The sequence below is a fragment of the Canis aureus genome, chromosome 1 (genome assembly GCF_053574225.1).
Source record: "Canis aureus isolate CA01 chromosome 1, VMU_Caureus_v.1.0, whole genome shotgun sequence".
NCBI classification, from domain to species: domain Eukaryota; kingdom Metazoa; phylum Chordata; class Mammalia; order Carnivora; family Canidae; genus Canis; species Canis aureus.
The window spans coordinates 107,201,922-107,213,854 of NC_135611.1; the positions used below are offsets into that span (position 1 = coordinate 107,201,922).

At 46.9% G+C, this 11,933-nt stretch overlaps 1 protein-coding gene across 9 annotated transcripts in view; it reads left to right on the forward strand.

Annotated features, from left to right (window-relative positions):
* VRK3 (VRK serine/threonine kinase 3) overlaps positions 1-6,513 on the forward strand; it is a 36,516-nt gene extending 30,003 nt beyond the window's left edge. For 6 of the 9 annotated variants that reach the window (XR_013350190.1, XM_077844536.1, XM_077844483.1 and 3 more), the window contains 3 exons: positions 870-928; positions 3,355-3,536; positions 6,143-6,513. Coding sequence is in view for 8 of the 9 variants with exons in the window: in XM_077844536.1 (XP_077700662.1) it covers positions 870-928; positions 3,355-3,536 (241 nt within the window). In the remaining variant the exon portion in view is untranslated. Of the gene's footprint in view, positions 1-869; positions 929-3,229; positions 3,282-3,354; positions 3,537-6,142 lie in introns of those variants that run through there. The other 3 variants (XM_077844512.1, XM_077844526.1, XM_077844518.1) reach the window with 3 other exon arrangements.
* Positions 6,514-11,933: the final 5,420 nt, after the last annotated feature.

Consider the following 11,933-nt stretch of genomic DNA (forward strand, 5'->3'; position numbering starts at 1 on the left):
ATTGGGCTGGGACCGTGAGGACCAGTGGGCTGGGACTGTGAGGACGGAGCAAGGGAAGTGGATGAATTTCTATTTTTCTTGAGTGGACCACCAAGACGGTTTGTGTGTGTGTGTGTGTGTGTGTGTGTGTGTGTGTGTGTACAAATACACGTGTGCATTTATAAAGAGGAAGATAGTCAACCCTCAGTTATCTACAGATTCTGTATTTGTGAATTCACCAGAATCAGTACTCACAGTGCTTTCTAGATCATTCTCAGACACACACAGAGTAGCGAAAATTTTGAGCCATCTGATGCATGCAGTCCCAGCTGAGGCTGAAAAAGGCGATGCTCTGCCTTTTCATTGCAAATCTCACATCGTAAACAAGGATCCTTTATGCAGTCCTTTTAATGCCACACTTTCCAGATTTTTGTGCTTTTTGTTGGTGATTTCACTATTTAAAAAGGTCCCACACTCGGTGCTGAAGAGCTATCTAGTGTCCCTGAAGTGTAAGAAGGCTGAGACGTGTCTTACAGAGAAAATACCTGTGTTTGTGAGTTTCCTTCAGGCATGAGTCCTAGTGCTGCTAGCTGTGAGTTCAGTGTGAATAAATCAACAGTGTATTAAAGTATCTTTAAACCCAAACACACAGAAGACAAACTTAAGTAATGATCAATTGAAGTCACAGTGAAAACATTGTAACCAGAACCTCACAGGAACCTGATGCTATGTTTCCCCTAAAAGCATTTACTAATCTGGTGTTGGAGGACACACTACAGGAGAGTGACCCCAAATAACAGGAGTCTACTGTACACCTGCTAGACATTCTGCTTTAAAAGTTTGCTCTTCCTTCCCTAAAAGACGTCTTGCAAACGCCCCTGTCCTGTCAGGTTTCTTGACAACCCGGAGACCCTCGTGGGACAGTGCAGTCGCTGGATGTGTCCCTCAGGTATGTCCTGAAAGGGGAAAGGAAGCGTTGAGGGCCTTGGTGGGGACCAGGTGGCGTGGGTCCATCCTGGCATTGCCTCTCCATGTGCATATATGCCCATCGTTTAAAAACAAAAATATTGCCTGACCCCAAAATTCAGAAGTGTCTCTAAATAACAGCACACATGCACATACACAACCACACACACAAAATTGTATTTCTCTATGAAAATTTCTTTGGGATAGAAATATGGGCCAGGTCCTGCCTGGTGATTTTTCTCCTGGTCCTAGAGTAAGTAGGGAGGAGGAATTATTCATGCTGATGCTGCCATCCGATGGCTCAACTGGGGCAGGCTTGTTCAAGTGCTCCTCTTTCCCATCTGGCAACTGGCGCTGGCTTGTCACTGGCAGGCCTGGGAGGCCTCAGCTCTGGGCTTCTTCACAAAGCACTCTTAGGACAACTTTCCAAAAGGACACGAGTGGAAGCTGCAGAGCACAGGAGTCCCAAGATACCACTCTGCCACATTCAAGCAAGTCACAAGGCTGACTCTGACTCAGCAGGTGACCAGGTGTCTCTACCTCATGAGATGAGAGAAGCCGCAGACATTGCAAAGGGACACGGCACCAAGATGGGAGGAGCCGCACCCCTACAATCTGCTGCCAGTTCTTCCTCTGTGTATGAAGCAAACATAGACAAATATATTCACACGTGGTTTTGTTTTACAAAACCATTGTTTTTACAAAACTGTTATTTAAAAAAAATGAAAATAGGCTCACCTTACACGCATTTTGGTCAACATCTTGTTTCCATTCGACACTGGCTTTTCTGTGTTCTTACTCCTAGATCCATTGTAGCCTTTTTTAAACAGCTGCACAATATTCGTGATTTGGCTAAACCATCTTTTTATTTTAAGATTTTATTTATTTATTAGAAAGAGAGTAAGTGCAGGAGAAAGGGAGCACGAGTGGGAGGGGAGGGGCAGAGAGGGAGAAGCAGGCTCTCCCCTGAGCAGGAGCCTCCCCTCGGGTGCCCCACTAAACCATGATTTTTTTTTTTTTAAGATTTTATTTATTCGTGAGAGACACACACAGAGAGGCAGAGACACAGGCAGAGGGAGAAGCAGGCTCCATGCAAGGAGCCTGACGCGGGACTCGATCCCAGGTCTCCAGGATCATGACCTGGGCCAAAGGCGGCGCTAAACCGCTGAGCCACCCAGGCTGCTCTAAACCATGATTTTTAAATCTCCATGATTGGAGATTTAGACTTTTTATTTTTTTCCTAGTGCCTCTTCTGTAGAACTTCCACATTGCCCTCTAAAGAGGAGGCAGAAAGAAACAGATAGTTTGTCTCCTCCGGCTCTGTAAGGGCTCATTTTTTTAGTTACCTTGAAATCCTGGGTTCTGATTATGGCTCTGCTCTTCAAGTCACTTTCCCCTCCCTCTAGCCTTGGGTTCTTGGGCGCTGAAGAATGAACCCCTGGGTTAGCTCCCTGAGTCTTAGCCATTCTAAGCCAAGTCCATGACTGTGGCAGGGGGCGGGGGGGGGGGGGGTGTTGGCGGCGCTCCTGAGTGGCTCAGTCACTTAAGCATTTGCCTTTGGCTCAGGTCATGATCTCAGGGTCCTGGGATCAAGTCCATCATCAGGCTCTCTGCTCAATGGGGAGCCTGCTTCTCCTTCTGCCTGCTGCTCCCCCCACTCCCCCCTCCCCCTCCTTCTCCCCGCTGCTCCTTCTCTTGCCTGTTCTCTCTTCTCTAATAAATAAAATCTTTAAAAAAAATAGCTGAGGGATAAAAATCAAAAGAACATTTCATGATACATTAAACTTGTCTAAAATGAGGTTACAGCATCTGTAAAACAAACCTGTCTGGCCTCACAACCTGACCACGGCTTTACTGTCATCTCTGGCTGCTTTTGTGGTACACAGACCACACACACACACACACACAGCCAAAACTGCTTACCCTCTGGCACTTTTTAAAAAATATTTTATTTATTTATTCATGAGAGACACACAGAAAGAGGCAGAGGGAGAAGCAGGCTCCCTGCAGGAAGCCTGATGGGGAACTCATCCCAAGATCCCAGGATCATGACCTGAGCAAAGGCAGATGCTCAACCACTGAGCCACCCAGGTGCCACCACTCTGACACTTCAAAGTGGCTGACTCCTGTTTTAGAGATACACACTAAAGGTTTATAGGTAAAATGATATAATTAACTGGCCTCTGCTTTACCAATACCAGAGGGGAAATGAGATCAGCTGTGAGTTGTTGAAACTGGATGATGGGTATGCTGGTGTTGGTGATACTGTTCTACTGTTGCATAGGTTTGATGTTTTACAAAAAAAAAAAAAAAAAAATTAATCTAAGTGCCTGAGGCAGTTCCAGGTGCAGAAGAAGCACTGAGCAAACAGGCACAGCCTCTCAGGCTCTGGGTTGGGCCCCCTCTCAGGCCTCTCCCGTGACAGGGATATCTGGACCACAGAGACCCTGCAGGAGTACATGAAGGTGGTGATGACCCTCCAATATGATGAGAAGCCACCCTACGTCATGCTGAGGAACAATCTGAAAGCCCTGCTGCAGGACCTGCGGGTGTCAGCCTACGACCCCGTGGACCTCCAGATGGTACCCTAGGTAGGTTCCAGTGGGAGGAGTTCGTGAGTCTTAACAGCCCTCCATGCCCCCAACCCTGCTTTCCCAGATGCTTTTTTTTTAATTTAAGTTTTTTCACTTATTTATTTGAGAGAGACAGCGAAAGAGAGCATGAGCAGGGATGAGAGGGAGAATCAGGCTCCATGCTGAGGAGGAAGCCCGCCGGCTTGATCCTGGCATCCCGGGATCATGACCCAAGGGGAAAGCAGATGCCCAACAGACTGAGCCATGCATGCACTCTCCCAGATGCCATTAAATGGTTACTCCAGAGCCAACTTACCAGTTAGATACTGGATTTTTCCACAGGTTCTTGAACCTTTCAGCCCTCAGGAAATATTCCTCCATCCCTCCATCCCACCACCTGTAGCCTCTGCTTTCCTTCGAGTTGACTCCCTGTCTCCCCACCCCACCACCAAACACGCTGGTTCTGTGCCCGGTGCCACCTTGCTCTCCCCTGTGGCCCACAACCTTGTATATGGCAGCACCAGACTTCCTTGTGGGTTGGAAGGATACCCTCTAGAACCAGTGGCTGGGCATTTGCTTGGTTTCCCGGGCGGGGGTGGGGGGTCTGTTTTACAAGCAGTGTGGCTTTGAACACCTGTGTGCACAGGCCTCACTCGGGTGAGCTCGTGTGTGTCTGTGAAGGGGGTTCTTATTCTGCAAGAGAGAACTGGATAGCTCCCCATCGGAGCCCTGTACCTGTCTGCACTCCCATCAGCCCCCGTGAGAGTGTAAAGATGTTGGGGGAAGGTCAAGACTACATAAACTAATTAATTCGACAGTTAATTTTGGCAAGGCTTTGTGGACCTGTTCCGAAGAGAAGCTTCCCCCCAGGCCCTCCTCCGTCCACAGAGTTATAATTTCTGGTCTTGGTGGCTAGCTGGAATCAAAAGCTCAGTGTTTGTCCAAAGTCAGGGGTCCTCAGATGGAGGCCATGTTGTGCCCCAGTGTCTGGAAACACTTTTGGTTGTCACAACTGGGGAAAGGGTGCCACTGGCATTGAATAGGTAGAGGCCCAGGGATGCCACTCAATGCCCCATGACACACAGCTGGCCCCCAGCACAGAGACTCTGCAAAAGTGAAAACATGACTCCACCCACACAGATTGCCCATTGCCTATCTCTCCAGTGCTGCAGACAGCTGCTGTGTCCCCCAGCTGTCCAGGAAACCTCTACCCGCCCCCACCCTGCGCACACCCTCACTCACTTACCCTATCCCTCCAGGAGGTTGCCAGCCTCCCCTGCCCATCCCCTCAGGTCTCTGCCTCTGCCCTTCTCCCAGGATCACCCTGGGGATGGCCAACTGCAAGGTCACCTGTCATAGCCACCTACTGGTTCTGAGCTCTATGAGGGTGGGGTCTCCTCTGTCTGGCCTGTCTGGGACCCCACCTGCCCCTCACTGGCCAGCTGCACAGAGACTCCACCCAAATCTAACAGACCGAGACTCAGGTCTCCTTGTGGGTGCTGGCCGGTCCTGCGGTGCCTCCCTGTCCGCCTGGTGCAATGGAAAATTTAAAACTCAGAACGGGCAGCCCCAGTGGCTTAGTGGTTTAGCACCACCTTCAGCCCAGGGCGTGATCCTGGAGGCCCAGGATTGAGTCCCACGTTGGGCTCCCTGCATGGAGCCTGCTTCTCCCTCTGCCTGTGTCTCTGCCTCTCTCTCTCTCTCTCTCTCTCTCTCAAGAATAAATAAATAAAATCTAAAAAAAAAAAAAAAAACCCTCAGAACCTAACATCCCTTTTCAGGGTCCTTGTGGTTTGGGATATGAAACTGAATAAGTCTGCTCAGTAGCAGGTTTGTCCCAAGGTTAGGAACTTAATGAGGAGATGCTATTCAAAGAACCTGGTGACCTTGGAGTAACTGGAAGATCATCCCACCTCTGCTTTTCATCCCACTTCTGCTTTATGGAAGCTCCTTGCCGGGGTCCTGTGTGGCTGACCTCCCCTCGTCCCCTCAACCTCTCCCGTACACTCTGTGCCAGCCACACTACCTTCCCCTCAGATCCTAAATCAGGCCAAGTTTGATCCCACCTCAGGACCTTTGCACTTGCCATTCTCACAGTCTGGAACACCTTTTCCCTTCATCTTTGAATGACTTGCTCCTTCTCATTATTGACTCTCAGACCTGAGCCTTCCCTGACTGCCCTCGTGAGGCACCTCCCCACCCCCTCATCACACTACTGGTTTTCCACACAGCCTCATCCCCTTCTGGAAAGAAGTGGGGATGTTTAATTTGTAGTGTCTACCCCCTCTTCCAAGTCCAACAAAGGTTCTTGTTCTTTTTTTTTTAATTTTTTTTTTATGATAGTCATCACACAGAGAGAGAGAGAGAGGCAGAGACACAGGCAGAGGGAGAAGCAGGCTCCATGCACCGGGAGCCCGACATGGGACTCGATCCCGGGTCTCCAGGATCGCGCCCTGGGCCAAAGGCAGGCGCCAAACCGCTGCGCCACCCAGGGATCTCCTAGGTTCTTGTTCTTGTTCATGGTAGTATCACCAACCTCTAGAAAGTGTTCATCACACAGTAGGGGTTTCATTGGTGCTCCTTGAATGAGTAAGATACTAACAGCCATTTTTATTGTCTTTCAGAACTTTTGACTCGAGGTTTGAAATAGAAAAAAAAAAACAATGCAAGAAATGTGACTGAAGGCCTGCTGTAATATCACAGATATGCTTCTGGAAAGATCCCTCAAATGCACATGCCTATGCCTGCTGTTGCTTAAACCACACTATGAATCAATCTTGATTAGCCTCAGAGAACCCAGCAGTTAAGCTCCAGATAATGTGAATTCCTCAGTTCGACTGTCCCATCCTTTCAGCTGTCATCTCCCACCAGCCACTGGGGTTGTAGACAGAGAAGACCCCCAACTCATGGTAGGAGGTGAGCCAGTCCCCTCCATGGGGACCCTTCCTGCTACTCTTGGCACTATTATGCTTTGGTAATAAATTGTTTCATTGGAGCGTGGAGAGTCAAGTGTCTGCAAAAGGAGTTCATTTTGGAAAAGTTTACTTTTTTTCTCCAGCTGTCCATCCCTTCAACCTTTCATCCATATATTGAAAGTTTATGTAGATACCAATCCACCCACCCCCCCGTCTATCCATTTATCCATCCATCCATCTATCCATTCTTCCATCTAGTCACCCACCTATCCACTTATTCAACTGTCCATTTATCCAGCCATCCATTCTTCCATCCAACCAACCACCCATTCACCCATCCATTTTTTAAAATATTTTATTTATTTATTCATAGAGACGCAGAGAGAGAGAGAGAGGCAGAGACACAGGCAGAGGGAGAAGCAGGCTCCATGCAACAAGCCTGATGTGGGACTCGATCCCGGGTCTCCAGGATCACCCCCCGGGCTACAGGCGGCGCTAAACCGCTGCGCCACCGGGGCTGCCCTCACCCATCCATTTATTCAGCCATCTACCCATCCATTTATTCATTCTTCCAGCCATCCACCCATCCATTTGTTTAGGCATCCATTTATTCATCCAACCATCAGCCATCCACATATCAATCCATCCATCTGTTTATCCACCGAGTCATTCTTCCATCTATCCACCCATCTTTCCATATACTTTTCCATCACCCACCTTCCTATCCACCTTTCATCCTTTCATCCATCTGCTCATTCTTCCATCCATCTACCCTTCCAGACATTTATCCTTCCTTGTATTCAACAAATATTCCATATCTTGAATTTTTGCTGCATGACATTAGTTGTGCTGCACGGAGGATCCTGATGAAGACACATTGAGTCCTTGAATTTTTGGAGCATCCAGTTGAGGAGAAGGCATTAAATGAGATGACTGGGTTATACTCCATGTGCTGGAAAAAAGGCACGGTGCTGTGATGAAGACCCAGGGGCCCAGGGTTGGGAGGCACCTTGCAGAGAGCCTGGATAGAGAGACGGTAGAGGAGGCAGGCACAGCCGCTCCCTTGGGAGCATGAGGCATGGGCAGTGGCCATGGCTGGAGTAAGGGAGGGCCTGTGGAGAGATTTCAGAGGCAGCCTGACCAGTAGCATGTGGCCAGTGACCAGACTGAGAGGGACTCAGAACAGAGGGGTACACTCACCTCCCAGACTTGGTCTTGAGGATGTGGAATCATTCACCATTACTCTGGAAAAGGGCGGTAAGAGGCCGGTTCGGAGAAGAATCTACTTTGATTCTCCCTAATTCTTGCCTGCTCAGAAGGTGTAGGGGAGATTAGCGGGCTGATGATCATTTCCTAGTTAAGATCAGGTGTGTATAGCGATTTCCAGAAGGGAATATTCCTCAATGAGAGAGAAAACTCGCCTGCAAATCTCCTTAAAGCCTCTCTAGCACTTGAGTGATGAGTCCACAAAAGAATACGGACATCAGTCACCCTTCAGGGCCCCAAATCAGGTTACAGGATGGTCACAGTGTCAACATCGGGCCTTTCCATCACACTGCCACTTGGTGACATTGTCCAGTCCCCGCAGCCCCTCTGTCCTCTGCCCTCATTTCTGAGTGGGCAAAGCCAGCCAGGACCCAGTGCTGCTCAGGCAGCAGGAGACTCAAACAACCAGACAGCAGGGAGTGTGTGGACAGTTTCCCTCCCTCTGCCTCTGAATCCACTTTTGTCTGTCTGCAGAGCCCAGGTTCCTGAGCTCATATTTGGCAGCTTGTCCCCCCAACCTCTGAGAGAGGAGGGTGTTGTCATTAGGTGAGAATCACATGGCAACATGTGGTCAATGGTGGCTGGAACCCATTCCTTGTCCTCTACACCTTGCTTCTGCTCCCAAATGAAACTCTGGCCCAAAGTTAATCAGATGTTTGTAGTGCAGAGGCTGGTGGTGGGTTTGGTTTTTTTTTTTTTCTTTTCTTTTCTTTTTCTTTTTTTAAAAATAATTTTTAATGCAGGACACCTGTGAGCCTTCAGTAAATGCAGGTATGTGGTATGGCTCCAAGAGGTGCCCCGGTATGGGACGCCTGGAGGGCTCAATGGTTGAGCATCTGCCTTTGACTTGGTCATGGTCCTGAGGTCCTGGAATGAGTCCTGTGTCAGACACCTCGCAGGGAACCTGCCTATGTCTCTGTCTCTGCGTCTCTCATGAAGAAATAAATAAAATCTTAAAAAAAAAAAAAAGAGGCATCCCAGTAGACAACTGCAAAGGCAAAATGAAGACACATTTCCCTTATGAAATAATTTTCCTGTGATAAAAGCTTGTTTCCAAGACTAGTACAAATAGAATCTCTTCCGGATGAGACCCTAGGAACAACAGCAAATGTTCATGGAGACTCCTTTACTGATGTTAAAAACCAAAATTCCACTGAGCAAATTTTAAAGACCTTATTGGCTCTGTTCAATGATTCATGAACCAGGCAGCATCCAATTGGGCAAATAGGTGCTCCAGGGAGCTATACAGAGTGAAAGACTTTTGTGGGCAGAAGGAAGGAGGAACAAGAAAGTTTGGAAGAGGGGCAGTCCGGGGGGCTCGGTGGTTTGGCGTCACCTTCAGCCCAGGGCCTGATCCTGGAGACCCGGAATCGAGTCCACGTCGGGCTCCCTGCACGGTGCCTGCTTCTCCCTCTGCCTGTGTCTCTGCCTCTGTGTGTGTGTGTGTGTGTGTGTGTGTGTGTGCGTGTGTGTGTGTGTGTCTGGTGAAAAATAAAATCTTAAAAAAAAAAAAAGTTTGGAAGAGGCCAAAAAGCAGGTTGGTTAGTGCAGGGTTGCTTTCCTTCAGGGGTCTGGCAGGGGGATTATCTGACTAGTGCTCATCAGGGTGATTCCTGAGTGACTCATTGGGATTCCATGACTGGGAGAGCTGAAACTGTAAGCTTGGGTTTGGTGACACGTGGCTTAGCATAAGCAACTCCATTTGGGGCCTGTTGTCTTATTTTTCACACTGACTTGGAAGTTAACAGGAAGAATTTTACTGGTTTTGATGGAGATTCTACAAATACAAATTTTGATGGGTGTTTGTGAAAGATGTAGACAATGTTTATTCAGAGCAGGAACACAGCTCGCATGATTCTGTGGGAATCACTGGCTGCCCTGCCCTTCTACACGATGCCTTTCAAACAGTACTGCTGGCTCGTCTACTCTCATTGAAATAAGTTTCAGGAAATTGTTTTCTTACTTTTTATGCTGTTGGAACTGAGGGAGTAAAAGATTATTAGGATTTGTTGCCATTCAATATTTTTCAATTCTCTATCATTCAAAATTTCCAGTGGTTCTCTTTAACAAATAAAGTTAAGAAAATCCCGTTTGTTTAGTTGAAATGCTGAAATTATATATATTTTTAATTCTTTTTTTTAAGATGTATTTATTTATTTATGATAGACATAGAGAGAGAGGCAGAGACACAGGAGGAGTGAGAAGCAGGCTCCATGCCAGGAGCCCAACGAGGGACTCGATCCCGGGACTGCAGAATCATGCCCTGGGCCAAAGGCAGGCGCTAAACTGCTGAGCCACCCAGGGATCCCCTGAAATTATATTTTAATTCTGAAGAAAAGCCACCCAAGTTCTTGATTTTTAAAATACGCCATAGGGACACCTGGCTGGCTCAGTTGGTGGAGCGTGTGACTCTTGATCTCAGAATTGTGAGTTCAAGCCCCACACTGGGTGTATAGATTACTTAAAATCTTTTTTAGAGATGCCTGGGTGTCTCAGCAGTTGAGGGTCTGCCTTCAGCTCAGGATGTGATCCCAGGATCTGGGATTGAGTCCCACATCAGGCTCCTTGCAGGAAGCCTGCTTCTCCCTCTTCCTGTGTCTCTGTGTCTCTCATTAATAAATAAAAAAAATTTTAATATTTTTAAAAAATAAAAACAGGGGACCCCTGGGTGGCTCAGCGGTTTAGTGCCTGCCTTCAGCCCAGGGCATGATTCTAGAGTCCCGGGATCGAGTCCCACATTGGGCTCCCTGCATGGAGCCTGCTTCTCCCTCTGCCTGTGTCTCTGCCTTTCTCTCTCTCTCTCTCTCTCTCTCTCTGTCTCTCATGAATAAATAAATAAAATCTTTTAAAAAGAAATAAAATTTAAAAAATTAAATTAAATTAAATTAAATTAAAATTAAAATTAAAATAAATAAAATAGGGTACCTGGGTGTCTCAGTTGTTGAACCTCTGACTTTGGCTCAGGTCGTGATCCTGGGATTGAGTCCCGCATCAGGCTCCCTGCATGGAGCCTGTCTCTCCCTCTGCCTATGTCTCTGCCTCTCTCTGAGTGTCTCTCATAAATAAATAAATAATTTTTTTAAAAAAGACGTTGATCAAGAGATGCTGCATAATCTTGAATGGCAAAGCAAATTGTGCTGTGGAAGATGGAATTTGACACATCAACTTTTCTTTTTAATTTCTATTTTTAAATAATCTCTACACCCAACTTGGAACTGGAACCTGCAAAAAACCAAGTTCAGGGGTCGTTGGTTCCCTGAAACTGACCCAGCCAGGCACCCCTTGACACATCATATTTGAAGAGCAGTTAACTTTATGCCAACACATGTTCACTATATTGGATCATAATTCTAAGGTTGAACATGTTTTCTCATTAACGGACACAATAGAAAAAAGTAAATGGACATTCAAAGGGAAAAAATAAATTGGATGTGACCACTACATAAACTACAGTGGAAAAAAAAAAAAAACTACAGTGAAAATTAGTAACAAGAAACTGTGCTAAAATGAAGTGGGGTGGTTTCAATAAGAAGAGCCCTAATGCCCCACCATTCATAGTCAATTGCAAACCCAACAGGAAGAGACAGATTTGACCTTGCAGGCAGTATACTATTCCACTATCCCTGCGGGAGGGAGACTGGCTTTTCTTAATCCCACCCTGCCCCCAACAGCTCAGCCAGTATACTTCCAACTCCCAATTTACTCCAATGGGTTTCCCCATTTGCCCCTTTTCTGCATAAGAGCGTGCCTCTGCTGCAGATTCACCTTACAGTTTTGCAGGCAACTTTTTTTGTTTCTTTTTTTTTTTTAAGATTTTATTTATTCATGAGAGATGCAGAGAAAGAGGCAAAGACATAGGCAGGAGGAGAAGCAGGCTCTCGGTGTGGAGCCCCATACAGGACTTGATCCCAGGATTCCAGGATCACGACCTAAGGCAAAGTCAGAGGCTCAACCTTTGAGGCACCCAGGTGTCTCTTTTTTTCTTTTTAAAATTTTTTAAAATTAATTAATTAATTTATTAACAATTGCAGTTCTCTTTTATTCCCCAGTAAACCCATTTTTGCTGGCAAAGCAGTTGGCAGTTTCTATTTTAAGGCTAACATGATATCAAAATGGAAATGGAACCCAGACCGTAATAATCGCAAGGAATTTTCTAAGCAAATTCTACAAAAGAGAAGACACTGTGGAGGAGAACCAAAACATCCAGGACATATAAAGAAAGAGGCATCTATAA